The 26,584-nt window shown below is 48.5% G+C and overlaps 1 protein-coding gene across 1 annotated transcript in view; it reads left to right on the top strand.

Annotated features, from left to right (window-relative positions):
• The window catches only part of BPI (bactericidal permeability increasing protein), a 29,905-nt gene extending 6,053 nt beyond the window's left edge, over window positions 1-23,852 (top strand). The window contains exons 4-15 of the mRNA XM_055437226.2: window positions 588-749; window positions 2,207-2,270; window positions 4,042-4,105; window positions 5,658-5,749; window positions 9,566-9,742; window positions 10,748-10,807; window positions 12,610-12,777; window positions 13,818-13,885; window positions 16,416-16,458; window positions 20,495-20,558; window positions 21,776-21,852; window positions 23,460-23,852. Coding sequence (XP_055293201.1) covers window positions 588-749; window positions 2,207-2,270; window positions 4,042-4,105; window positions 5,658-5,749; window positions 9,566-9,742; window positions 10,748-10,807; window positions 12,610-12,777; window positions 13,818-13,885; window positions 16,416-16,458; window positions 20,495-20,558; window positions 21,776-21,852; window positions 23,460-23,498 — 1,078 coding nt within the window. The 3' untranslated portion in view covers window positions 23,499-23,852. The remainder of the gene's footprint in view (window positions 1-587; window positions 750-2,206; window positions 2,271-4,041; window positions 4,106-5,657; window positions 5,750-9,565; window positions 9,743-10,747; window positions 10,808-12,609; window positions 12,778-13,817; window positions 13,886-16,415; window positions 16,459-20,494; window positions 20,559-21,775; window positions 21,853-23,459) is intronic.
• Window positions 23,853-26,584: the final 2,732 nt, after the last annotated feature.

Here is a 26,584-nt window from a genome sequence, read left to right as displayed (position 1 = left end):
TACAGCAGAGGTAATTGCTTAATTTTTCATGTGAGCTCTTTCACATCTATCATTTCACTTACTGATCGTAAACAAATAAATAGCAACACTTCCTCACATTATAGAAGAGTTGACAAATTACATTCACATCCACTGTCTTATCCCAAACTCATTTCAGGAGGGAGTAGTTATTAACCCCATTTAATGAGCGAAGTCGTTAATTAATTAAAGACACATCCCTCCCCAAAACTCAGCTTTCTAGTGGCAAACCTCGTGTCCCACCACTGGTCCAAGGTCTGAGTAAGGAAACTGAGGCTCAGAGAGGTTGAGAAATACTCCCAGTGCCACACAGCACAGGCAGGCGCTGAGGCAGTGGCTAAGAGGAAGGTTCTGCCAGGCAGACATGGCTTCGGACTTCGAGTTGGAATTCTGGTTCCTTCACTCAGCTGCTGTGTGACATTGGGCAAGCAGCCTTCCCTCTCTGGACTCCATCTCCTCATCCTGAGTGGGGATAATAGCAAAGCCTACCTTCCAGCACTGGTGTGGCATTTGAATGGCAGAGGGGAGAAAATGCTTGCTCCAAGTCTCATCTTTGTGTTTCCCTTCAGCAAACTCAGCGGCAACTTTGACCTGAGTGTGGAGGGCATCTCTATTCTGGCGGGTCTGAATCTGGGCTATGACCCTGACTCGGGCCACTCCACTGTCACCTGCTCCAGCTGCAGCAGTCACATCAACACCGTCCGCATACGCATCTCTGGCAGCAGCCTGGGGTATGACCTCCTGGGGCTGTGGATGGGAGGAGGGACGAATGTGCATGTATGCTCAATCACTCAGTCGTGCCTGACTCTTTGCAACCCCGTGGACTGTAGCCCACCAGGCTCCTCTGTTCATGGGATTCTCCTGGCAAGGATACTGGAGTGGGTTGCCATTTCCCCCTCCAGGGGATCTTCCCAACTCAAGGATTGAACCCACAGCTCCTGCATTGCAGGTGGATTCTTTACCACTGAGCCACTTGGGAAGTCCTGGGAGGAGGGACAGGATTATCCTAATCATTCTTGTATTCAGAAAGCACATCCCAAGTGCCACTTCCATGCCAGCCTTTTCCAAAGGTCTCAGATGTAAGGCGGGGACAAAGGTTCACAGATGGAACACACCCTCCCTGCCTTGAAGGGTCCCTTGCTCATTCACTACTCATTCAGCAAACTTTTACTGAGCACTTATTATGCTGCAGGCTCTGCACTAAACACTTTAAGTGCACCAAGTTACACAATCCTTATCACAAGCCTATAGGCATTCCTCTCTCCATCCAACTAACAAGTATCAACTAAGAAACTCCTGTGCATGAGGCTTGTTCATTGTGTTCAAGAAAGAGCAGTGGTCACTAAAAATCTGGCCTTGCTGACAGTGATTGGAGGCTTGATGGATGCCTAGCACTGTTCAGACATAAGCCTTATCCCATTCTATCCACACAAAGACTCTATGAGGTTAGTCTATTATTACCCCACTTTCAGAGGAGAAGATCAAGGCACAGAAGAATAGGAAGTAGCCTGAGTTTTCATACCTAACGAGAATTGAGAAGGGATTCAATCCAGGACTCCCAGCCCCCAGATTCTTAGCTTCACAGTCCCCTGTTCTCTTGAAGCTTCAGCCTATGGGGAAGACAGACATTAATCAAATCACTGCACTAATGAATGGCTCACAAAGAATTACAAAAGGATATCAGAAGTAGGAAAAAGAGGTACAAAGTGTGGTGAACACGTAGAACAGAAGGTTCTGACCTAGTCTGGCGGTTGCCCAGTTCTTTGATGAAATGACATTTGAACTGAGATGAAAAGAAGAAGTAGGAGTTAATTAGACTGGGGACAGGGGGTGTTTTAAGCAGAGTGAACAGCGTGTGCAAAGGTCCTGTGGCAGGAGGAAGCAGAGGACACAGGAGGACATGGCAGAGCTGTGGGGCTGGAGGACAGAGAGAGAGGGAGTGGTGAGGAATGAGGCTGAGATGGGGCAGGGTTCCCGCTAGGCACCCGTGGAAGAAATAACCTCATGACCAGTCACTGAACACAGGAGAAGAAGGGTCTGATGGGGGTGTACAGAGTCGGAGCCCAGGGATGAGGGCAATTAGGCCTGTTCAGAAGAGGGAGGAAGGCTTCCCAGATGAGGCAGCCTTCTGAGCACAGCCTGGGGAGTACCTGGAAAGCCTCACGCCTGTCCCCACTTGTCGATCCAGGTGGCTGATCCAACTCTTCCACAAAAGAATCGAGTCTTCGCTCCAAAAGTCCATGACCAGCAAGGTAGGAGGGGCTCGGAGTTTCAGCCCGCCCCCGCCAGAGTGGGTGGGGCCCGCGGTGTCCACAAACCTCACCGTCGCTGGACACTTCCGCTCTCACCCAAACCTCTCAGCAGTCCCTTACAGCCCTTAGGGAGCACAAGTCCAGCTCTGTAATGTGTCATGTCAGTTTTCCTGGGAATGGAGCAAGACGCTAAGGTTCATGTCACGCACCCTCAGCAAACTCCCCCATGCTTGAGCCGCCTCTGCCTTCCACCACGTCGTGCCTCCCTGCAGAGAAACTACTGTTCTCTCCTGCTGAGCCCGCATATCCCTCCGGCCTCCTTCCTCATCCCCCACCCCAGAACCCCCTTGGTGGTGCTGCTGCTGCTAAGTCGCTTCAGTCGTGTCCAACTCTGTGCGACCCCATAGACGGCAGCCCACCAGGCTCCCCCGTTCATGGGATTCTCCAGGCAAGAAAACTGGAGTAGGTTGCCATTGCCTTCTCCACCTTGGTGGTGAGCCCCACCCAGAGAACGTGCAGCTGATGAAGCTGCTAGACTAGAGTATAGCCAAGCTATGTCCTGAGGCTGGAACTGGTATAAAGGACAGACACAGACCAGTGTGTCCCCCCAACCCTGCTTTCACTCTAGCCCCCATCCCCTACAAGCCAACTTCCTCAGCTGAGAAAAAGGGTGGTTCCTTGGGCTGCTGCTGCTGCTAAGTCACTTCAGTCGTGTCCGACTCTGTGTGACCCCATAGACAGAAGCCCACCAGGCTCCCCCGTCCCTGGGATTCTCCAGGCAAGAACACTGGAGTGGGTGGCCATTTCCTTCTCCAATGTGTGGAAGTGAAAAGTGAAAGTGACGTCGCTCAGTCGTGTCCAACCCTTAGCGACCCCACGGACTGCAGCCTACCAGGTTCCTCCATCCATGGAATTTTCTAGGCAAGATACTAGCTAGCTTCCCATTAATAAACCATCAGCTTCCAGGAAACCCCAGAGCCTGTCTTCAAAACCAAGTGAGCTTGGGTTTTCTCCAGAGGGCAGTGGGGAGCCATTGAAGGTTTTAGGCAAGGGGATGACCTGGCCAGATCTGTGCTTTAGAACAATTTCTCTGGCTGCCGTGAGAATGGCTGGAGGGTGCAAGAGCAGGGGCAGGAGTCTTGGGGAAACCAAGGTGGCTTGTGCAGTCTTCCAGATGGGAGACCTTGGTCTTCCAGTCAAAGACACTGACAGTGTAGGTAAGGAGATATCAACCATCTATCTGAAAGCACTCTGTCAAATATTAAAAGAAAAAAAATACCCATGCATGGTGGTCAAAATGCACAGCAGAGTAGATTATAAAATGGGTTTTAGAGTCTGAGTAGCAAATAAAATGCAGATATGCATCTCATGTCTGACTCTTTGTGACCCCATGGACTGTAGCCCATCAGGCTTCTCTGTCCATGGGGTTTTCCAGGCAAGATAACTGGAGCGGGCTGCTATTCCCTTCTCCAGGGTATCTTCCCGACCCAGGGATAGAACCCACGTCTCTTGCACCTCCTGCATTGGTAGGCAGGTTCTTTGTCACTAGCACCACCTGGGAAACCCCCATACAGTCATATACAGCTACTATTTCCAAGCTATATGTTGGACTCTGAGCTTCCTGGTGGCCAAAGAGAAAAGGGAAGCTTGAGTAGCTACATGATTTTCAAGGAAACATTCAAGACAAGCAAAACCTGTCCAGATAATTATTCCCAAAGGACGTTGTCCACTATAGGATGACTTCGCTGATCTTTTCTTTTATTCTCCTAAGATCTGTGAGGTGGTGACTAGTACTGTGTCCTCCAAGCTGCAGCCTTATTTCCAGACACTGCCAGGTAAGAGCTGGACAGGGCTAAAAAGGCTGGGGTAGAAGGGGAGGGGGAACCTGGAGTAGAAGGGGGAGGGGGAAGTTGGGGTAGAAGCAGGAGGGGGAACCTGGGGTAGAAGGGAGATAGGGAGAGTGTGATGGAGCCAGCAAGTTTCCTAGGCAGGCCTAGGCTTGGGTGCAAATGAGTACAGCAGGTTATTTTCAAATGGTAATTAGCATCAGATCCCTTGGGGCCAGGTCCTTGTAGCAGGTCCGGGAGTTAAATGGAAGAGAAAGCCTACAATGTTTTCCTACAATCAACAAATACCCACAGTCCCCTGAAGCCATCTGAGCCTGGTCACTTCCCCTCTCAAGGACTCAGTTTCCATATCTTTAAAATGGACACAATCTTCTCTTTCCCCAAGTGCTCAGTAAACTGTAAAGGGTTGCAGAAGGTGCAGGAAGACCCATCTGGCCAAGTGTCACCATGTGTCGTACCCAGCAGTAATGTTTCCTCTTGGCCTCCCAATGCCTCACTGAGATCACTGTTTTCTGCCAAATTTACACCAGGAAACAGGAGCTGTGACTTACCCAAATTCACAGGGCCAGTAAGAAGCAGAGTTATGATCCAAATTCAGGTTTTCCTACTCCAAAGCCTGTGCCCCAAACTTCTACCAGAGCTGCCTCCCCACAGAGCCTAGTGTGGCTGGCACGTGGTACTTGTCCATTTCAGATACATTTCCTTTCCTCCGGGCACTGCCCCAGCCCCTCCAGGTGCAGAGCCCATCTTGGGTGTGTTCAGTGCAGTTCCAGGGTCCAGGGTTTAGCCTCACCAGGCAGGAAAAAGATTTTGGTTTGAGTCCCAGCCTTGTCATTCACAAGCTTTGCCATCCAGGACTAATTACATTTTCTGAGACTAGGTTTATTCCCTCTAACATGGACATGGGTTTGGGTGGTGGACTCCAGGAGTTGGTGATGGACAGGGAGGCCTGGCGTGCTGCGGTTCATGGGGTTGCAAAGAGTCAGACACGACTGAGCAACTGAACTGAACATGGGAAAGATGGGCTAAAGGAGAAACCAATATTCATTTAATCCTCATTGATTAATGCTGGAAACAGAAACCATTCAGACTTGAAGCCAGTTTGGGCTCAGACTGGGATGTTATCACTGCAATAATGACCCCTTCTGGCTTTTGAGCCCCTGCCATGTACAGAGCATCTGCAAAATCATTAGTAGTACCCCATCCTAGAAGTGAAAACAAGTGGCTCAGAGAAAGTGAAAGGACTTGTCCAAGGTCACACAGAGTTCAATTTAAGTCCAAGTCATTCTGCTCCTTGACTCTGCTTAACCATGTCTCAAGGCTGTAGGAAGAAGGGAGGGAGTTGATGTTTCTGTGAATGTGGGGTGTGGGCTTATTGTCCTTTAAAGGGAGCTCAAGGAGGAGGGCTCCTTGGAGGCAGTGGGAACGGAATTAACACTGCAGGTCTGTATTTAACTTTAGGGGATGCTGACTCTGCATCCCAGGCTCCAAAGATGCTGCCATGGGGAGCCAGCTCATGGCCCATCTTCTTTCCCCCTAGTGACAACCAAACTAGACAAAGTGGCTGGGGTCGATTACTCGCTGGTGGCACCTCCAAGAGCCACAACCGATAACCTGGATGGGCTGCTGAAGGTGAGACTCATCAAGAATCATACATCCTCACACCTTTGCCTCAGAACCCCCACACCTGGGGGCTTCATCCTTGTTTTCATCCTTGGAAACAAATCTTACAATGACCCCACCCCCTTCCTATCCATCTTCACCACTCTCCCCAGTCCACCTTCCATGCCTTCTCCTGGCTCCAGTCACACTGACCTTCCTGCTATTCCTGAAATGTACTCTGACTGCTCCATCCCCAGGACCTTTGCACTTGTTGCTCCTTCTAGCCAGGAGGCTCTCACCCAGATATCGACAGCAGCTCTCTCTTCCCTCCTTCAAGTCTTTGATCAAGTACCCTCTCCCTAGAGAAGCCCTCCCAGACCACCATTGCTAAAACAGTACCCTCCTCTTCCCCTATATTCTGCTTTATTTTTCTCAGCAGCACTTATTACTCATGTACACACACCACACTCACAAGCCTGTCTCCCTCAATATGATGAAAGAGAAGGGGCTGTGATTGCTTTGTTCTTTACTGTACACGGCACCTAGAACTATGCTTGGCATGTAATAAGTGTTCTGTAAATGTGTATTGGATGGATGGATGGTTAGATGGTTGGATGGTTGATGAGTGGGTGGTTGGATGAGTGGATGGATGGATGGATGGGTGGATGGTTGGATGGATGGATGGTTGATAAGTGGGTGGTTGGATGAGTGGATGGATGGATGGATGGTTGGATGGATGGTTGGTTGATGAGTGGGTGGTTGGATGAGTGGATGGATGGATGGATGGATGGATGGTTGGATGGATGGATTGTTGATGAGTGGGTGGTTGGATGAGTGGATGGATGGATGGATGGTTGGATGGATGGTTGGTTGATGAGTGGGTGGTTGGATGAGTGGATGGATGGATGGATGGATGGATGGATGGTTGGATGGATGGATTGTTGATGAGTGGGTGGTTGGATGAGTGGATGGATGGATGGATGGATGGATGGTTGGATGGATGGATGGTTGAGTGCGTGGTTGGATGAGTGGATGGATGGATGGATGGTTGGATGGATGGATGGTTGATGAGTGGGTGGTTGGATGAGTGGATGGATGGATGGATGGTTGGATGGATGGATGGTTGATGAGTGGGTGGTTGGATGAGTGGATGGATGGATGGTTGGATGGATGGATGGATGGTTGGATGGATGGATGGAGTGAGTTATCCGCCTCAGGGCCTTCATCCTGCCCGTCCCCTCTGCCTGGATCCCCTCTCCTCCTTCCCCTCCTCTTCCCAGCCATCTTCCACTGTCCTCCAGTGGATCTGGGCTGGGATGTCACTCCCCCAGCAGCCTTCCCCCACCTCAGCTGGGATAAGTCCCACTTTCTGAATCCCTTCCGGATGTCCCTCCACAACTGGTGTGTCTGTTTACTATTTGCTTGTTTTCTCTAAAATACATTTAATGTCCAAAAGAAAATGTAGAAACCACATAGTCGAGCAGAAGAAATAAATAGGAGGGAAAGAAGGAGGGAATAAAAGAGAAATTACCCTAATAATATGACTCAGAGATCTGTAAGTTGACACACAAATTATATTTCTCCAATCCTCCAATCCTTTCCTCTGCTTAGACACAGAAAATTACACACACACACATACGCATGCATGTAAAAGAGGCAGAAACAAAAATACACACATGTAGGCCTGGAAACAAGTACACACAAAAACAACATATATAGACATATATATGTATACAAGTCGTGTTTTCCAACTTTTATTTATTTTTTTTTATTTTACAATATTATATTGGTTGGTTTTGCCCTACATTGACATGAATTCGCCCCAGGTGTTCCAACTTTTAAAACCAGAATGGTGTGAGGTATACATCTATCAATGAAAGGTCCTCCCCTAGTCTTTTAAGTGGCTCTGGGTCTTTCAGTGGACAGCTTGTGATAAGGTATGCAGACAGTGCCCCCTCTTGGGATGTCTGAGCTCTTTCCATTTTTTCTACAAGTGTAACCAGAGCTGGAATGAGTATCCTTGTAGCTGGGTCTCTGCCCATCTTTGATTATTTTCTGGAAGTGAAACTGCTGGACCAAATAGTATACTTGTAAAAAAAATCTAAGTGATAAGATGGAACAAAGGATTAAAACAATACCTGATTATCCCTAGCGAATGAGAATGTCCTGTTTACTGCCCCACCCCCCACCCCCACTCGGGGCTCCTGCCCAGAGGTGATAGCTGTCAGCCATGGCGGGTATTAATCTGGTCCTGAGCATTCATATACACTTAGACAAAAGTCCATCTAGTTTTACTGAGAATCTGTTTGCATTGTTCTTCACTTGCTTTTCTCACCTAGTGATATATATTAGAGATGGTTCCTGGCTGGTACATAGGTCCACCCATTATTTTTATTTTTTGTCTTTTTTGCAGCTATTTTCAAGAGTTGCTCATGATATTTATTCTATAAGATGGGTGTCATGATCATTAACAACAAATAATGATCCAGAAGCACAGAGAATATTACACATTATCACATACCCACTACCCAGATTTTAGAAGTGTTACTATTTTGTCATATTTACCTTTGATATTTTTTGAGATGAAATATTGTAGAAGTAAATAGCTGAGGCCCCCTTGGGGACCCTCTACCCTGCAGGGAATCACGCAGATGACGTCCCTATGTGTCTTTCTCGCCTGAGTTTTTATGCTTTTGCTATCTATCTCTGGTGTCAATAATTCTTATATTGTATGTTTTCTAGGCCTTTAATTTTACATAAATGGCTTCCCTCATAGCTCAGTCGGTAAAGAATCTGTGTGCAATGCAGGAGACCTGGGTTCAATCCCTGGGTCAGGAAGATGCCCTGGAGAAGGAAATGGCAACCCACCCCAGCATTCTTGCCTGGAGAATCCCATGGACAGAGAAGCCTGGCGGATTATAGTACATGGGGTCTCAAAGAACCATCCACGACTTAGCGACTAAAGCACAGTTTTACATAAATGGTATTCTAACATATGTATCCATTGACAATTTGCTATTTTATAACTCAGCATTATTGTTTTTCAGCTAAGTGAATGTTCTGTTTTTTTGCAATGTGTAGCCAAATTGCTCTTCAGAAATGTAAACATATTCCCCAGGAGCCCATGAATATTCGCACCAAAAACTGGATAGTATCAGTTTAAAATACACACACATTTAAAACAATTTACCTGTCTCTTGAATATTTTGCTAACAAATTAGCAAGTGAAAACAAACAGAATTCTCCTTGTTCTTTTAGGAGAATTTCTGCACTTATTTGCAAGGTTGAGGCAGAGACCATGGTATGGTTAGGAATGTGCTTGCCAGAATCCAGATGTTCAATCACTGACTCTGGCACTCACCTCTTTAAGTGAGCCTGGGCAAGCCGCTTCACCTCCCCAAGCCTCAGTGTGTGTTTGTGTGCTCAGTCACTCAGTCGTGTCGTGACCCCGTGGACTGTAGCTCACCAGACTCCTCCGTGGAATTTTCCGGGCAAGAATACTGGAGTGGGTTGCCATTTCCTTCTCCAGGGGAATCTTCCCAACCCAGGGATCAAACCTGCATTTCCTGCATTGGCAGGCAGATTCTTTACCACCGAGCCACCTGGGAAACGTCAGCATCCTCTCTTGCAAAATGCGGGTGATCTCATCTACAGCACAGCCTTGGTGGGGAGACACTTAGAAGTTAGCACAAGGAGGCATGCAGTGCTGTTGTTAGTTTCAGGCCATGGCTTTCTCCTCTGTGAACCGGGGATTAGTATCCTTAGCCCATATTTTTCCTGGAATGGAGACATCGAATTGTAATTCTTGAAGGATGCCCAGGCTCACTCTGCTGCCTCTGCCCGCAGGGGGAGTTTTTCAGTCTGGCTCACCGCAGCCCCCCGCCCTTTGCCCCGCCAGTGCTGGCCTTTCCCACGGACCACGACCGCATGGTGTACCTGGGCATCTCTGAGTATTTTTTTAACACGGCCGGGTTCGTGTATCAGAAGGCTGGAGCCCTGAATCTGACCCTCAGAGACGACATGGTAAGGTCAAGTGGGAGTGAATGTGGGAAGAGAGTGCAGTAGTTGGTCTGGATCTGAGTCTTGGCTCACAGCCAGGAACATTGAGGTCTGAACTCTGGAGTCAGTCAGATCTGAGTTCAAACCCCAACTCCCCTCTTTTCCGTCCTGGTGACCTTAGGTGGGTTATTCAGCCTCTATGAACCTCATCTGTAAAACACCAATAATAGTATCTTCCTCCAAAGGGTGTAAGGAAGGTTGAATGAGATATGATTACTTGGGCAGCCCCAGCACAGGCTTATGAGTGTGGAGGAAGTCCCCTGAATCCTAATGGTAACAGCTAACATTGACTGAGTCCCTGCTGTGTGTCGGTCTGTAATCCAGTCTTACCATCGTATCACCATTATGGTCATCATCCTCCATGTCTTTGTCTCTATATCTGTGGCTGAGTCCTGCTCTGGGCCTCAGTTTGCCCATCTATAGAATGAGGAAATGACCATCCTTCCCAGAGTCTGGGGGCAACGGGACCCACCCTGCTTACCAGCCACACGGGGTTCCTCCTCTGCTGCTCTCAGAAGAGATGCCAGATCCTCCCCCTCTGTAGAGGCATCAAAGGGATGCTGAGCCCTGACTTGTCCCCCGTGGAGATAAACAAAGACCATCCGAATGAGAACTCTTGACTTTGGCAGATTCAAAGGCACACGGGGTGGGGGGGGGAACACTTTATAGTTAATAAAGGGAGGGTACTGGGTAGGCTTTTACAGAGGTTGTCGGTGTGGGCAAGCTGGAGGCGGGGCTAACAGAAGCCAGACATCTTATGTGATCGATTTGGAAAGCATATCTGATTTTTCCAGCGCAAAAGTTAGGGAAGCTGGCAGTCACTGATCATTCTGGGTCAGCATTCTTCGGTCATACGTGATCTGGCCACGGTTTGTTTATGTATTCGTTCTCTCACCCCTCATATAGAATTTGCCCCCCAGTCTATAACATAATCTTTCAAGATCCTTTTCTCTTCCTCCCTCGCTACAGATTCCAAAGGAATCCAAGTTCCACCTGACAACCAAATTCTTTGGAACCCTGATACCCCAGGTGAGAAAGGACTCGTTCCCCTTTAGTCATCTCATGAGGAGGCCTGGGGGGAGCTGAGAACAGCTCTTCTGAGAGCTGCCCCCCGTCCAGATCAAGAGGCAACCCAGCCTGAGGCTGTGGACATAGCTTTGTGCAGCTCATCCCCAGTGCAGAGAAAGGCCCCAGGTACTCATGTGACCAGGTGTGAGAGTAGATCCTGAGGGCTGATCCATTCAACAAATAGTTTCTGAGTGCCCACTGCATTTCTGGAGCCCTGTGCAGGGCATCCAGCAAAACAGACCATATCCCAGCATTCCTGGAGCTCCCGTCCAGTGGAGAGAGAGAAAATTATTGTTCAGACAACCGAAACAATAAAAAAAGAAAATTCAGACTGTGATAAGTGAAAAAGTGAAAGTGTTAGTCATTCAATCATGTCATATTCTTTGCAACTACATGGATTGTAGCCCGCCAGGCTCCTCTGTCCATGAGATTTCCCAGGCAGGACTACTGGAGTGGGTTGCCATTTCCTCCTCCAGGGGATCTTCCTGATCTAGGAATCAAACCCGTGTCTCCTGCAGCTTCTGCTTTGGCAGACAGATTCTTTACCATGGAGGCACCTGGAAAGCCCACACTGGAGGTTACGACTTAAGTATATGAATTTGCTGAGCAGGCGGGACACATTCAGTCCAGCCTCTTTGATGGTGGCACTTCCAGAAATTTCTATATAGACAGTACTGGTGTGGAGGAGGTGCAACGCGTAGGGGGGTCAGGGAAAGGGAAAGAGAAACTTCGTTCGCATAGCAATTGCATTCCTTTTACTCAGACTGTGAGTTTACCTGGAGGAGGACTGAAGGCTAGCCGAGATGGGTGTGTTGTCAAAGCTCTCCTTTGTTCCTCCTTGAACCCACCACTGCTCTCTAGACTTGAAATAAGGGAAAGAGCCAAGCTAAGGAGGAATACAGGATAAACATTCAGGGAGAGGGAACAGAGAGTGCAAAGAGTTTTAGAAAGAGAGCAGATTGCAATTTTTTTAGTTAATTTCAGGATACTTTTATTCCACCCAAAAAGATGTTTTGAATTATAAATCTCTTCCTGGGATCTATCTGGGTTTGAACTCTGACCCTTACTTACTAGTTTAATGTTCCTGAGCATGTTCTGCCTGTATCTCAGTATTCTCATACATAAAATGCAGTAATAACAACTTCACCTCATAAAGCTTCAACTGATTAATTGAGTTGATGCATACAAAGACAGCGAGTCACACTTGAGGAAAAGAAGACCCTTGTGGGTGGAGTTAGAGGGCAAGTGGTAGAAGCGGTGGAGGGGGTGGGCATGGGGTGAGGTTGGCAGGGTGCCAGGTGCTGAATTATACAGTCTCTACAATTTATTCCGAAAGCAATGGGAAGGCTTCCCTGGTGGCTCAGTGGCAAAGAATCTGCCTGCCAATGCAAGAGACAGAGGTTCAGTGATCCTTGATCTGGGAAGATCCCACATGCCACAGAGCAGCTGAGTCCACGCGCCACAACTATTGAGCCTGTGCTGTAGAGCCAGGGAGCCACAGCACTGAAGCCCGAGTGCCCTTGAGCCTGTGCTCTGCAACAAGAGAAGCCACTGTGATGAGAAGCCTGTGCATCACATCTAGGGAGTAGCCCCCACTCACCACAACCAGAGAAAGATAGTTCGTGCAGCAATGAAGATCCAGCACTGCCAAAAAACAACAGTGGGACGACATTGGAAATGCTTCTGCAGGACCAGGACAAGATAGGATTTAGACATTTTTTAATCAATGGCTTCTTTTGTCGGTCGTCCCCTGTGGGTTGCAGGTGGCCAAGAGGTTCCCTGACATGCAGATGCAGCTCTTCATCTGGGCCTCTTTGCCTCCAAAACTCAGCGTGAACCCCAGCGGCCTTGACCTCATCTTTGTCCTGGACACCCAGGCCTTTGCCATCCTCCCAAACTCCTCCTTGGACCCCCTCTTCCTGCTTGAGATGGTAAGCCGATCCCAGGTCTGAGCAGACAGGCAGCCCTGGACAGGGCTCAGAGCACTGCCCTGAGAGCCAGGGGGACTGGTGCAAAGCCCACCCAGACTCAAACCTGCACTGTGTGTCCAGAGCCTCTGTCTTCTGACTTCTTCATTCTTTCCATATTCATTCTGTGGTTGGCTTGAAACAGGTATACTATTGCCAGTCTGTTCATGCATATCTTTGGCCATTCGATTACACACGTGTGGGTTTGGTCATTCATGTATTTAGTCATTCAATTATGCATTCAACTGCTAACTTGAAATCTACTCTGTCTTTACTGGTTCATACACGCATTTATTCCATTATTCTTTTGTTATCTTTGTTCAGTGGATCATCCCTTTGTATATTTGCTCATTCATTAATCACTTATTCACCCACACCTATCTTTATTTGTTCCTTCCTTTGTGCATTTAACCCTTCACTTGTTCAAGTTTTCATCCCATGGTGGACTTGATCACTCTGTCACTCCACAAACATTTGGTGGCAGCCACTCTGGCCGCTGGAGGTGAGGGCCAGACTCTCCCCAACAGCAGGTACTCAGGTGTGTCCAGCCTCAAGTTGAGACCCGTTTTCCTCACTTTGCAGATTCAGTGGGTTCTGAGGGGGTTGCCCAAGGTCACACAGACAGTGGACAGGAAAGCTGAGGTTGGGAGCCTTGGTTTTCTGAGTAAACGTGTTGAATGACTAAATGAATGAATGTGAAATAGAGCTGGCCTGGACTCCGCCTCACAGCCTGTCTCCTCCAGCCCATGGGAGTGGCCCGGGAATCTGAACTGGTCCCAGAAGCAGGGGGAGAAAAACGGTAATTGTTTGACAGTCCAGGACTCATAACAAGCCCAAAGTTGGGGAACGGAAGACTCCTTCCTTCTGTGGGTTCTGTGGGTCTGACCCAGCCATGTGGGCTCTTCTGCTGGTCTTCGTGAAGCAGACCTTCCGGTCTTGGAGGCTTTGTGGAGCCCCAGGATTCTGGGTCAGTGGACTTCACTTCCTGGCTTGTTGCTTTGCAGAACTTGAACCTTTCTGTGGTTGTTGGTGCCAAGTCCGACAGACTTACTGGAGAGCTCAGATTGGACAAGTAAGTGGGCCGGCGGGCATGGGAGGAGGGGACTGCCCATCCATTCTTTTTTTGGCTTTGTTGCTGCGAGTGTGTTTTCTCTAATTGCGGCAAGGATGGACTACTCTCTAGTGGCGGTGTTTGGGCTTCTCTTGTTGGGGAGCACAGACTCTAGGGCATGTAAGTCAGTCGTTGTGGCATGAGCGCGGGCTCAGTTATTGTCCCATGGCATGTGGAATCTCCCTGGACCAGGGATCGAATTCATGTCCCCTGCGGTGGCAGGCAGATTCTTATCCACTGGACCACTGGGGAAGTCCTGCCCTTCCAATCTTGGTGCCTGTGAGTTCACAATGACCTTACAAAGTTCCAAGCTTTCGTGTTCATTCATCCCATTTAAACCTCAAATAGGGCACAATAAGTACAGTATCCCCATTTTGCAGATAGTGAAACTGGTGCTCAGAGATGACGTGACCCACCCAAGACCATACGTCATAGGGTGATCAACCATCTCGGCTTGTCTGCAGTGACCGAGCTTTAGCACTGAAACCCCCGCATCCCAGGTCATGCCCCTATCCTAGTCCACTCATGACTGGGCAGTGCCAGTTGATAAATCTGCTCCAGCCTCCAGCCACCCCACGTCCCTGGCCTTCCTTGACACTTGGAAACCCACTTTAACTTCTTCACACCCCATCCTTGGGGCTTCATCAGCCACCTCCTGCCAGGAGACTCTGGAATCCATGCCTGGGTTTGAATCCCAGCAGAGGAGGTGGGGGTTAGAAACATGGGATCGGAGTCTGAGGCGGCTGCCCTTCAAGTGCAGCCCACCTTTGGCAAGCATAGAACTCTTCAGACTTCAGCCGTTTTCCCTGGCTGGTAAAATGAGTCCAATCACCGTTCTTTGCCAGCCGCATCATTGTATTAGTATGTGTTGTGATGTTTAGAACGCTCAATAAGCAAGAGGAAAAGAGAGAGACAGAGGGGCACACAGAAGCAGAGCAATACAGAAATGGGGGGAGACAGAGAGATGGGGAAAGAAACAGAGGCAGCAAGGGAGGGAGAGACACAGAAAAAGTAAAGCAAGAGGCAGAGGGATGAAGAGACGCAGCAGCAGGGAGACTGTCGGAGAGACAGAGACGCCGAAGGAGGCAAGTGGGGGGGAGACAGCAGAGACCGAGGGCGAGGGAGACGACAGAGGGGACGTGAGGACCCCCGCACTCCGGCCTGGCGTCGACCTCTTCTTCACTTTCACTCTGCTTGAATTGAGTCTTGACCCACATTCCTGCCTGTTTCTGCCTTCTCTCTGGCACAGAGCTGTCCTTCTTAACCTTGAGTTTGGCTCCTGAGGTTTGCATGCTGCTTATTTCTCCTGGCATCATTTTGACAAGTGTTACTTCTTTGGAAACATGTGGATTTCATTTTCCTGGAAACACCTGTGGGCCTCTCGAGTAGAGAAGCTGGCGAAAATACAGCTGGGTGATGGCTGGGCACAGACTTCCTAAAATATGCAGGAATAGGGGGGCGGGGTGAGACTCCACAGGGCAAGAATTTTCAAGCTATGTAGGGTACTGGAGACAACAGAAGCTTTGACATCAGGGAGACCTGGTTGAAATTCTACTTGGCTGATTGTTAACAGCGTGCCCTTGGGCAGATTGCCTGTCTTCTCTGATTGTCAAGGACATCATCTGTAAAATGGGAATGTGATGGCCCTTGCCTCTTGGGTGTTACAGGAATTCAGTGGGATATAGCATCCAACATAGTGAAGAAAAAGGATTCATTAAATAGCCATTTATTTATCTTTCTCCTGGATCATTGTTGAGATGTCATAAAGTCCATAAATAGGGGATTGTTTATGGACTCAAATTATTCAAAAGTCTGAGGGTTTCAGACACAGGTAGATCCAGGTGCTCAAATGATATCCTTAGGACTCTGACTCTCTTCTTGGCTCTGTTCTCCCCCATCCTGGCTTCATTTCCCAGCAGGCTGTCGCCGAGTGGTGGCAAAAATGGTCACCAGCTAATTTTGCTGGAGAAAAGAGAACACCTTACTCCCAATATTTCCAGCAGAAGTCCTTGGACCAGCATGGGTTAGTGGTCAATTCTCTGCTGTGGCAGCAGAGGTAGACTCTGCCCTTTGGCCGGCCCACCCCAGAACCCAGTATTAACAATGTAGGGGACAGATGACTGTCCCAAAGGAAAAATCAGGGAGCTGTCACCAGAGGAAGGAGGATGGATGCAGGATGGGGAAAGCAGACAACATCCACCAGAGAGTGTCCCTTCTCCTCAATGCTGTGCTGAGTTGTTTCAGTTGTGTCTGACTCTGCCAACACAGCGTCCTCTGTCAGGAGATTCTCCAGGCAAGGATCCTGGAGTGGGTTGCCATGCCCTCCTCCGGGAGATCTTCCCAACCCAGGGATCAAATCCGTCTCTTATGTCTTCTGCACTGGCACGTGGGTTCTTTACCACTAGCACCACCTGGGAAGCCCTTCTCCCCAGTAACTGAATTCTAATATGAGGCAAATGGTGGTCTCAACTTTCCCCTCCCCTTCTCACAGGCTGCTCCTGGAACTGAAGCACTCAGACATCGGCCCCTTCTCGGTGAGTCTGAGGCCCTTGGTGGCTCCTTCCTTCCTCTGATCTTGAGATAACTGTCCTGAGGGCCACCTGGGCTCAGAGCATCATTTCAACAGACCACTGATTAGTTTGCATATAATTTGCATGTGAAATAATGAGGGGAGGAGCACTGTGGGTTTTGTGTACAACTGCCTTCCATGTCTCTACGACCAAGCAGAGACAAGTAAATTTGGAGACGTAGCATCATAAAAGATATATACTGTCATATTACCTTTGAGCAAAGTGCAGTAGTCTAGGTTTTTGTCACAATGAATTTTGTGATGAAATCTTTATTTCCTCTTGAACAGCTTACCTGAATGCAGTAGTCCCCCTTATTCACAGCAGATATATTCCAAGACCTTGGGGTTGCTTGAAACCACAGATAGAAGGGAACTCTGCAAATACTATGCTTTTTCCTATACTAAGGAAACACAGGAGATAGGGTGCTGACCTCTGGGTTGGGAAGATCCCCTGGAGGAGGAAATGGCAACCCACTCCAATATTCTTGCCTGGAAAATCCCATGGACAGAGGAGCAGGTGGGTTACAGTCCATAGGGTCACAAAGAATCGGACACGACTGAGCACACATACACACACAATTGTAGGCACAGAAACCTGAGCTGGAATTGCAGCTCCAAACCTACTAACTATGGGCCCTGAGCAAGTCACTTCCACTCAACAAATTTCTTACCTTCCCTACAAGTCAAGGATAATAATTTCTGCCTGAGTTAGTGCATTGAGTTTTAAATGGGATAAATTGTACACAATCAGGTACAGAGAATCTGCTCAACAGATGTGCGTTGAATGAACAAGTGAATTACCTTCCTGAGTACCTACTATGTGGCAGGCCCTCTTCCACAGATGGGGATTTGCTGATGAGTTAGATGAGAAAACAACTCCTTCCACAGCTTCTCTTGTAGGGGAGAAATAGACAATGAGAACTGAAGAAGATCATTTTGGTCAAGATCAATGCTTTGAAAAACTTAGTGGAGGTGGGGTAGAAAGTGATGGGGAAGGTTATGGGTTAGATCCTGTGATCAGGAAAAGCCTCTCTGGGGAGGTGATATTTGGGCTGAAGGAGTCCACAAGGTGAAGATGTTGCAGGCAGAGGGAACAGCAGGAGCAAAGGCCCTGTGGTGAAACAGCTTGGCTTGCTCGGGCAATGGGGGCAAGCAGTGTGGCTGGAGAAACAGATGAGAAGTAGGGGGCAGAGAGAGGCAGGCAGACAGGGGTGGGGGCCCACCCTGAGCCTTCTAGGCTAGAGAAGCTTGTATTCAGAGGGCAGTGAGAAGCCAGCAAACTGTTTCACGCAGGGAGGGACATGATCCCATTTCCAAAAGATGCCCCTGCAGAGATGAGGAGAATGGACTATGGAGGATGAGTCACAGCATAAAGATTCTTGCCTTGGGGAGGCCGGTGTGTTTGTCCACGTGAGAGATGATGGAGGCTGGGATGAGGCCAGGAAGGAAGAGAAAGATGGCGGATGGGAGACATACTATGGAAGCAGAATTAGAACTTGGTGAGAGATTTTCTGTGCGTGGTGGAGGGAAAGGCAATGAGGAATGACTCCCAGATTGTTGACTTGAGCAGCTGAGTGAATGAATGCTAGGTCACTTACAAACAGAGCAGGGCAGATGGGAGGGAGACGACAGGTATCTCGCCAGCCCACAGAGATGATTCCACCACCTGGAATCACTGTCACCAAATAGACTCACCACTGGGAGTTCCCTGGTGGTCCAGTGGTTACAACTTCACCTTCCAATAAAAGGGATGCGGGTTCAGTTCCTGGTCAGGGAGCTAAGATCTCACGTGCCTCACAGCCAAAAAAAACAGAACAAACATAAAGCAGAAGCAATATTGTAATGAATCCAATAAAGGTCTTAAAAATGGTCCACATCCCCAAAAATCTATTTTTAAAAGCAGGATGTTCACTGCTCCCTCTCCTCCTACCATACCCTCTGGCCCTGATGGGGAGCTGCCCTGTAAACAGCAGGTCAGATGCTCTTCAACAGCTGACCTGAATGAGCCTTGCTCTTGTGACTTCCATTGTTTTTGTTATTTAGTTGCTAAGTCCTGTCCACTGAGTCGCTGAGTCGTGTCTGACTCTAAGCAACCCCACCAGGCTGCTCTGTCTATGGGATTTTCCAGGCAACAGTATTGGAGTGAGTTGTTTCCTTCTCTATTAAAAGATGCTAATTCTGCCCACAATGTCTTACTGCTCATGGCCCGAATCTGCCAGAGAGCCTCTTGCCAAACCTCTGGAGAATATTTCCTTATATCTCTGAAATGCACCCCCATCACCCAACCATGAAGTCAGTCCCAACATCCCCTCCAAATCCGATGGACATCCAGCCAGCCGTTCCCATCTGATAAGATTACAACAAACAGAAAGACCCAAAGCAACCTCATTGTATTTTCATGGATTTACTGATGCCAGGGCTCTCCTGGCAGCAGCTGGACTCAGTCAATAACTAACTTCTGCTTCTGCAGAAAATGAAAATTTGAAGTTCCCAGATTCATGGGAAGAAGGGCACCACATTTGATGAGCCCCAGGAATTACAGCCAGGGGAAGGAAACTCAATTGTTCCAGCACAAAAATGTACATATTGACAGGTCGTAAATGTCACCACTACAGGCCATCATCTTGAGGGTGTTATGTTATTTTAAAATTTTTTTATTATTGCAAAAGCAAAACGTGCATTATAGAACAGTCAGAACCTACAGATTTGCAAAACAAAACATAAAAATCACTCCCGTTTTCACTACTTACTTAATAATTTGGTATATATCCTTCCTGACTTTTTTCTATGCATATTTAATAACAGGATGGAAGTACATGTTTTCTGTAGCCTGATTTTTCTTTTTTTTTAATTTTTATTGGAGTACAGTTGATTTACAGTGTTGTGTTAGTTTCTGCTGTAGAGCAAAGTGAATTAGTTATACATTAGCCTGCTTTTTTTAAACTCAAAAATAGATCACAAAAAAAATCTATGTTGATAATTCTCAGGTGGGCCAAAAAGTTTGTTCAGGCTTTACTGTAAGATGTTTTGGAAAAGCCCAAATGAATTTTTTGACCAACCCAATTTATTTCTGTTGTTGTTGTGGGTTCAGTCACTAAGTCTTGTCCAATGCTTTTCTACCCCGTGGATTGTAGGCTCCTCTGTCCTCCACTATGTCTCAGAGTTTGCCCAAAGTCATGTCCATTGAGTCAGTGACACTATATTTCTGCCAGGTCATTTTTAATAATTACACGTGAAAAGTGAAAGTTTTAGTTGCTCGGTCGTGTCTGACTCTTTGTAACCCCATGGTCCAGGCTCCTTTGTCCGTGGAATTCTCTAGGCAAGAGTACTAGAGTGGGTAGCCATTCCCTTTTCCAAGGGATCTTTCTGACGCAGGGATTGAACCTGAACCTTCTGCATTGCAGGCAGATTCTTTACCATCTAAGCCACCAGGGAAGCCCTAAATAGTTACATAGTATCTGTTATCCAAGTGCTATCACGGTCGCCCCGGCCCCCCCACCCTGGCCCCCCTTCAGATGATTCCACAATTGTTGGGACCTGTAGGTTGCTTTTATTGTTTTGGTTCTATTTATTGCACTACCTCATTTCTTTAGGTTAAATGCCTTGGAGGCATGTTTGCTGGCCCACCTGGCATTCACATTGTTAAGGCTTCTGATGAGCATCACCAAATAGCCCTCTGAAAGGTTGAATTAATTTGCCCCCCTAGCCTTCGATGTCTAAGAGAGTGCATTTTCTTACACAAAAGTTTTCACGTTTCAGTGCTCTGTGATGACCTTCCTTGCTTCCGCCTTGCCCCCTACAAGTCTAGAATGTGATTTGCATCTGGAACCTTTAAAGCAAAAGAGATGGCTTTGGTGACCTTGAGCTGCAGTGCTTCCAGGTCACCCCTAGGTCTGTCTCTCAGTGATTCTTCCTGAGGCTGTTCTGGGTGGGAAGGCGGGTGACAGAGGACAGTTGATGCCCCGGTGCCCTGACATGGGTCCTGTCCTCCCGATCCCCAGGTTGAGTTGCTGCAGTCTGCCATGAACTACGTCTTGCCCACCGTTGTGCTTCCGATGATTAACAGTAAGGAGTTTTGGAGAAAGGATTGATTTTCAGTCCCGGTGAGGGGGGTGGATCTTAGAGCCACGGGTTATCCGGCCCCCGTTGTGGAGGCTGGAGGTGGTCCCCTCAAATGAACCTCAAGTGAAAGTGACACCTGACCCAGAAAAGGGAGGGGAAAAGTGTTGAGTTCCCCCTTCGTAAACTATGAGACCATCCACTGAGACGGAGAATAATACCTCCAGTTTTCATGGGAGGAAATGGGAGATCAGAGAAATGAGTGGTTCTCAGGTCACAGAGAAGGAAAGAGACGAAGCTGGAATTCCATCCCAGCTCTGAAGCCAGAAACTTTGGTCTTTTTCCAAGAAAGAAGGGCTAACTAAGGAACAAGTGCTAACTACGCTTCCACTCAGCTCACTCACTGGTGAAACCCCTGACCTTTGCAGAGCCGGGTGCAAGGGTGCAAATAGAGGCCCGCCCACCCTGTGATGAGAACATTGAGGCGGGCGGTCCCCACCCTTTTTGGCACCAGGGACTGGTTTCATGGAAGACAATTTTTCCATGGACGGGATGGGGGGGGATGGTTTCAGAATGATTCAAGCGCATTACCTTTATTGTGAACTTTATTTCTATTATTATTACATCAGCTCCACCTCACATAACCGGAGGTTGGGGACCCCTGATTTAGGCCACTTAGAAATTATAAATGAAGACAACGAATTGTTACATATAGACTCTGGCTTCTCCTCCTGCCTTCACAAGTGCATCTTCATAATGACCTGAGGGACTAGGCTGGAGCTTAGAATTCTCCAGAGTTCTAGGCCAGAGTGTGGTGGGATGGGGGAGCTGGCTCCTGGCTCCCACCCATTTCTGGTTTCATCCAAAACATTGAGGGGCTTCATGTGCATATCCGTCAGGTGTCTCCAGGCCTCCACACCCTAGCAAGCAGCTGCCCGGCTGTCACTCGGGCCGGGGGTGCACCAGCAGTGCTGGCACCCTCGGGAGGGTGGTCTTGCGGCTGAGGGGGCGGTAATTCCTGTGTCCGCAGTGTCCCGAGGTCAGTGGAGGAGAGAGGAGACTCTGGGCAGACTTCCTGCCTAGGTTTCTTCCCAGAGCCCGGAGCGCTGGTCCAGGGAGGCTGCGGACTGGCTGCCTGAGTCCCGGCCCCGCCCTCTCTCCCCCGGCCCCTCCCATCAGAGGTGGTACCTTCACCTTAACCTCTGCCTTAACTTCCAATGCAGAGAAGCTACAGAAAGGCTTCCCTCTCCCGCTGCCCGCCAACATCGAGCTCTTCAACCTGATCCTTCAGCCTTACCAGGTGAGTCCCCAGGGTCTCCCTCGCCAAATCTCCTACTTCGATAGCCACCTTCCTCCAGCTCTGGATCAAGCGCTGTCGACCCTTCCAACACTCCCGCAGGGTGTGTTGCTAAACAGAGAAGAGAGGGTAAGACTCAAAGATGCCACACCGCCATTAAATGAAGTCCAAAGTCAAAGCCAGGTCCCGGTTTTTAACCCCTGACTTGTACCACTCCCACACGATACTCGGTAAAAGTGGAACTCGCTTGGTGGCCCCAAGCCTCCTTTATAAGGTGGATGCATTTAAATATTTGACAGATATGTGACGCATGCCTTCCTTTGCATCCAGCGTCCTTCCATGCCCTTGGTCAGTGTCTGGCAGATTAAGACACCGGAATGGACAGCCTTCTCTTCCCTTTTCCCCGGTCTGACCCCAACAGCATCTGACACTATTTTCCTCATCCTTGGAACACTTTATTTTCTTAGCTTTGAAGATTCCCTCTCCAGGTTTTCCAGCCACCTCTCACTGTGTTATTTGGTCTCCTTTACTGGTTCCTTCTTCCCCTCCCAGAGAGAGTTCTCCAGGGTTCCTTCCCGCCCCACCCCCCCGCCTCTGCCCTTCCCCCACAATTGCTTTCCTTGTCTTCTTCTTTTTCTTAATATTTATTTGGCCGCACCGGGTCTTAGTTGCAGTATGCAGGATCTTTAGTTGCTGCATGTGAACTCTTTAGTTATGACATGTGGGATCTATTTCCCTGACCAGCATGGAGTTTCAGCCACTGGGCCACCAAAGAAGCTCCTCCCTGGTCACTTTCATCAGCAAGTGTGTGATGAAACTCTGTGTGACCGGCCGAGGTTCCAGCCTCTTCTCTGTGCCTGAAGTATACATGCTGGCTTCTTCAGCGTCTCCACTCTAAAACTCCTTACACCCACTATGTCCCAAAGAGCTGATAACTCTACAAGGAAGCCATCACCTACTCTTGCATTCCTTACCTCAGTCCAGGGCTTTCTGATGACCCTCATGGGAAACCCCCACCCAGATTCCTCGCTCTCCCTCACCCCAACATCCAGTCCATCAGTCCCAATTCTTTCAACCTAAGGGGAGAACTCCCAGAGCTAAGAGACAATAGAGAAGCTAATTGAGTGAGCAGAGGAAACACATCCCCCACATCCCCCCACATCTAACCCAGTTCAGCCTTAAAATAAAAAATGACCACCTGGGCACAACTGAATTCCTTCCTTTCTGAACATTCTTGAGTGAAGGGCAGGAAGGAGCAAAAGAGAAGTGGTTTTGCAGCCTTGACGGCAAGGAGGGCTCCCTGGAGCTGCCAAGAGGCAGGGATGACAAATGAAGGCCTTCATGGCAGCCCGGGGGTCTCCACATCTGAGCGGAAAACAGCTGCCAGGGAAACTGCTGACAGATTCCCGGGCATGGGCAGCCGCTAATGTGCTGGGGTGGGATGCCAGCCCCCCATCCCCCACTCACTCTTGCCTTTCTGTCAACAGAAAGGCTCTCTCTTTCCCAGCAGGCAAGCTCCCAAAGTTTTCTTCTAAAACCCCCAGCATTCCCACCCTCACAAACGAGGGATACTTTTCCGGCAACTGACAGCATTCTCACCTCTCCCCCAGGATTTCCTGCTGTTCGGTGCTGATGTCCACTACAGCTGAAGACCCCATTGGTGCTGGGGGGCTGTCAATCAGGAGGTGCAGGGTTGTCAGCACCCGTTCCTGACACGGCCCTGGGGCACAGGCTGCCCCCTCTGCAGGCTTTCGTCTCTAGCTCGAGACTCAGACTCTTGCAAACGTCTCTGAACTCAGCTTCGGAAATGATCTAAGCATGGAAACTTGGTCCTTTGGAAAACTGAGTGGTGTGTATTTTAGAAATTGCTTCTTTCAAGGGCTAAGGCCGCAGGGACATTTCCTCCAGAAACTGCATTTCAATAGTAATCGCAATATTTCTCTTTGTGCTTCACACTACATTAAAAAACAAAAAAATATTTTTTTCCTTTGGAATTCTGGTAATCGTGTTGTTTCTTCTTGTTTTATGTCCATTCGTTCATTGCCTGTACCTGGTGTGGCCAAGATACAATCACCTCTTTTTAGTTCTCTAATAAACCTTTTGAGGTCCCACATGCCTTCCTGAGCAGAAAGTCCCACTGTCCCTTTATGAGGATACTCCTTATTCCACACTGCCCAAGAATAATTGGAGTTTAGGTAGTCCAAAGGGAGTGCACCTTGCTTCCTAATGTCAGGCGGCGGTCCGTAGAGTGGATCTGTTCCTTGGGGTGTTGTTCCTGCCACTACAAGACGGTGTCGCTGTTGAGCAGTGATTCCCCACAGTCCACCGACTTCTGTGTATTTACTGCGACTGCTGCTCTTCTCGCCACCACATGGTGACGCTGTTGAGCAGCTAGCCCACATAGCCTGTCCTCTCTGCCCCATACTTGGGCTCCACCTTGATGGCTCCTTGAGTCCATGCTTTCTGCCCAGCCATTGTGCCTAAAGCAGAACACTAGGCTAGGAGACAGAAGCCATTGTAGTTTTTAGTCCGTCACATCCTCAGCTAAAATTAACATTTCCCTATGACTCTCCAGGTGCGGATTCCTAGGTGGTGCTAGTGGTAAAGAACCTGCCTGCCAATGAGGACATCCTGGGTGGGGAAGGTCCCCTGGAAGAGGGTCTGGCAGCCCACTTCAGTATTATTGCCCGGAGAATCCCATGGACCAAAAAAGAGCCTGGCGGACTACAGTCCATGGGGTCACAAAGAGTCAGACATGACTGAAGCAACTTAGCACACACGCTTGACTTTCCAGGCTGGTGGGAAAGCAAGATCACCAGCCCAGACCATCCTTGGACTCTTGATGAATTTCTTGGAGACCATGGGCCATTTTCTGCTGTGGGACACCAGGTGTGGCTGTCTCAGGCCATTAGATGGATTCTAACAGCAGTGTACTTAAAAGTGATAAAGTGGTCCTCCTTAGCTGCTGACATTTGGTCTGAGACCAGAAGGATAAGGAAGAGTTTGAAACAGGCAGCGGGGTTTAGCATGACATGACCAGATTTAGTTATAACGTTGTGACTTCTGAAAGAGTGGAAGGGGGTGGGAACAAATTAGGAGTCTGTTGTCATGCAGACTTCTTCCAGGCTGATGGTAGTAAAAACAGAAGCATTTGTAGTGAAAAAAAGCAGATAAAAGGTTTTGGTTTTTTTTTTTTAATTTAAAAAGAAAAATGTACATGATTCTGCTAACAGCTTTGATTCTCCTTTAATAGAGATAGGCACTCTGGGGCCAACAGCAGAAGGAAGGGATATTGATCAAGCACAGCACACTAATGCTTTCATTTAATCCTCGCAGCATTTTCCATCCCCCAGAGTGGGACCTGTTCAATCCTTTTCGATTGAGTCATTCCCTGGATTACACATCTGGCAGGTGGCGGAGCTGGGATTCCTGCCCTTTCTGCCATTACAGCCCAGGCTCTTTCCACTCCTCCCAGATGTCCAAATCTTGTCTGTTTGGGGCGTGGCATATTAAAGGAAGGACTACTGGGCTTGGTGGCCTAGGTCGTGCCCTGTAAAAGGCACCAGGCTGAGGGAACAAAATCCTTTCTCCAATTTATCCCTCAAGAAGGTGCACCTTTTTCTAGTTCAGTTCAGTCGCTCAGTCGTGTCCGACTCTCCGCGACCCCATGAATCACAGCACGCCAGGCCTCCCTGTCCATCACCAACTCCCGGAGTTCACTCAAACTCATGTCCACAGAGTCGGTGATGCCATCCAGCCATCTCATTCTCTGTCGTTCCCTTCTCCTCCCGCCCCCAACCTTTCCCAGCATCAGAGTCTTTTCCAGTGAGTCAACTCGTCGCATGAGGTGGCCAAAGTATTGCAGTTTCAGCTTTAGCATCAGTCCTTCCAATGAACACCCGGGATCGATCTCCCTTAGAATGGACTGGTTGGATCTCCTTGTGGTACAAGGGACTCTCAAGAGTCTTCTCCAACACCACAGTTCAAAAGCATCGATTCTTCGGCGATCAGCTTTCTTCATACATACACTTAATGGAAGCACTGCATAGGAACAGAAGAAAGCAGCGTGTCAGGTTAGAATAGGACGAGTGGGAGCACAGCATGGGATGAGGCTGGGAGGCTTTTAAGACTGTGAAGGGCTCGGGAAAGGACAGAAATGGTGGGGACCTGACAGAAGCAGAAGGTACTAAGAAGAGGTGGCAACAGTACACAGAACTGTACAAACAAGATCTTCATGACCCAGATAATCACGATGGTGTGATCACTCATTTAGAGCCCGACATCCTGGAATGTGAAGTCAAGTGGGCCTTAGGAAGCATCACTACGAACAAATCTAGTGGAGGTGATGAAATTCTAGTGGAGCTCTTTCAAATCCTGAAAGATGATGCTGTGAAAGTGCTGCACTCAATATACCAGCAAATTTGGACAATTCAGCAGTGGCCACAGGACTGGAAAATGTCAGTTTTCATTCTAATCCCAAAGAAAGGCAATGCCAAAGAATGCTCAAACTACCGCACAATTGCACTCATCTCACACGCTAGTAAAGTCATGCTCAAAATTCTCCAAGCCAGACTTCAGCAGTACGTGAACCATGACCTTCCAGATGTTCAAGCTGGTTTTAGAAAAGGCGGAGGAACCAGAGATCAAATTGCCAACATCCATAGGATCATAGAAAAAGCAAGACAGTTCCAGAAAAACATCTATTTCTGCTTTATTGACTACGCCAAAGCCTTTG

The sequence above is a fragment of the Moschus berezovskii genome, chromosome 15, assembly GCF_049115385.1.
Source record: "Moschus berezovskii isolate FMDL1 chromosome 15, NW_MosBer_1.0, whole genome shotgun sequence".
NCBI classification, from domain to species: domain Eukaryota; kingdom Metazoa; phylum Chordata; class Mammalia; order Artiodactyla; family Moschidae; genus Moschus; species Moschus berezovskii.
Note: the sequence above shows the minus strand (reverse complement) of the source record. Positions and strands in the feature narration are given on the sequence as shown.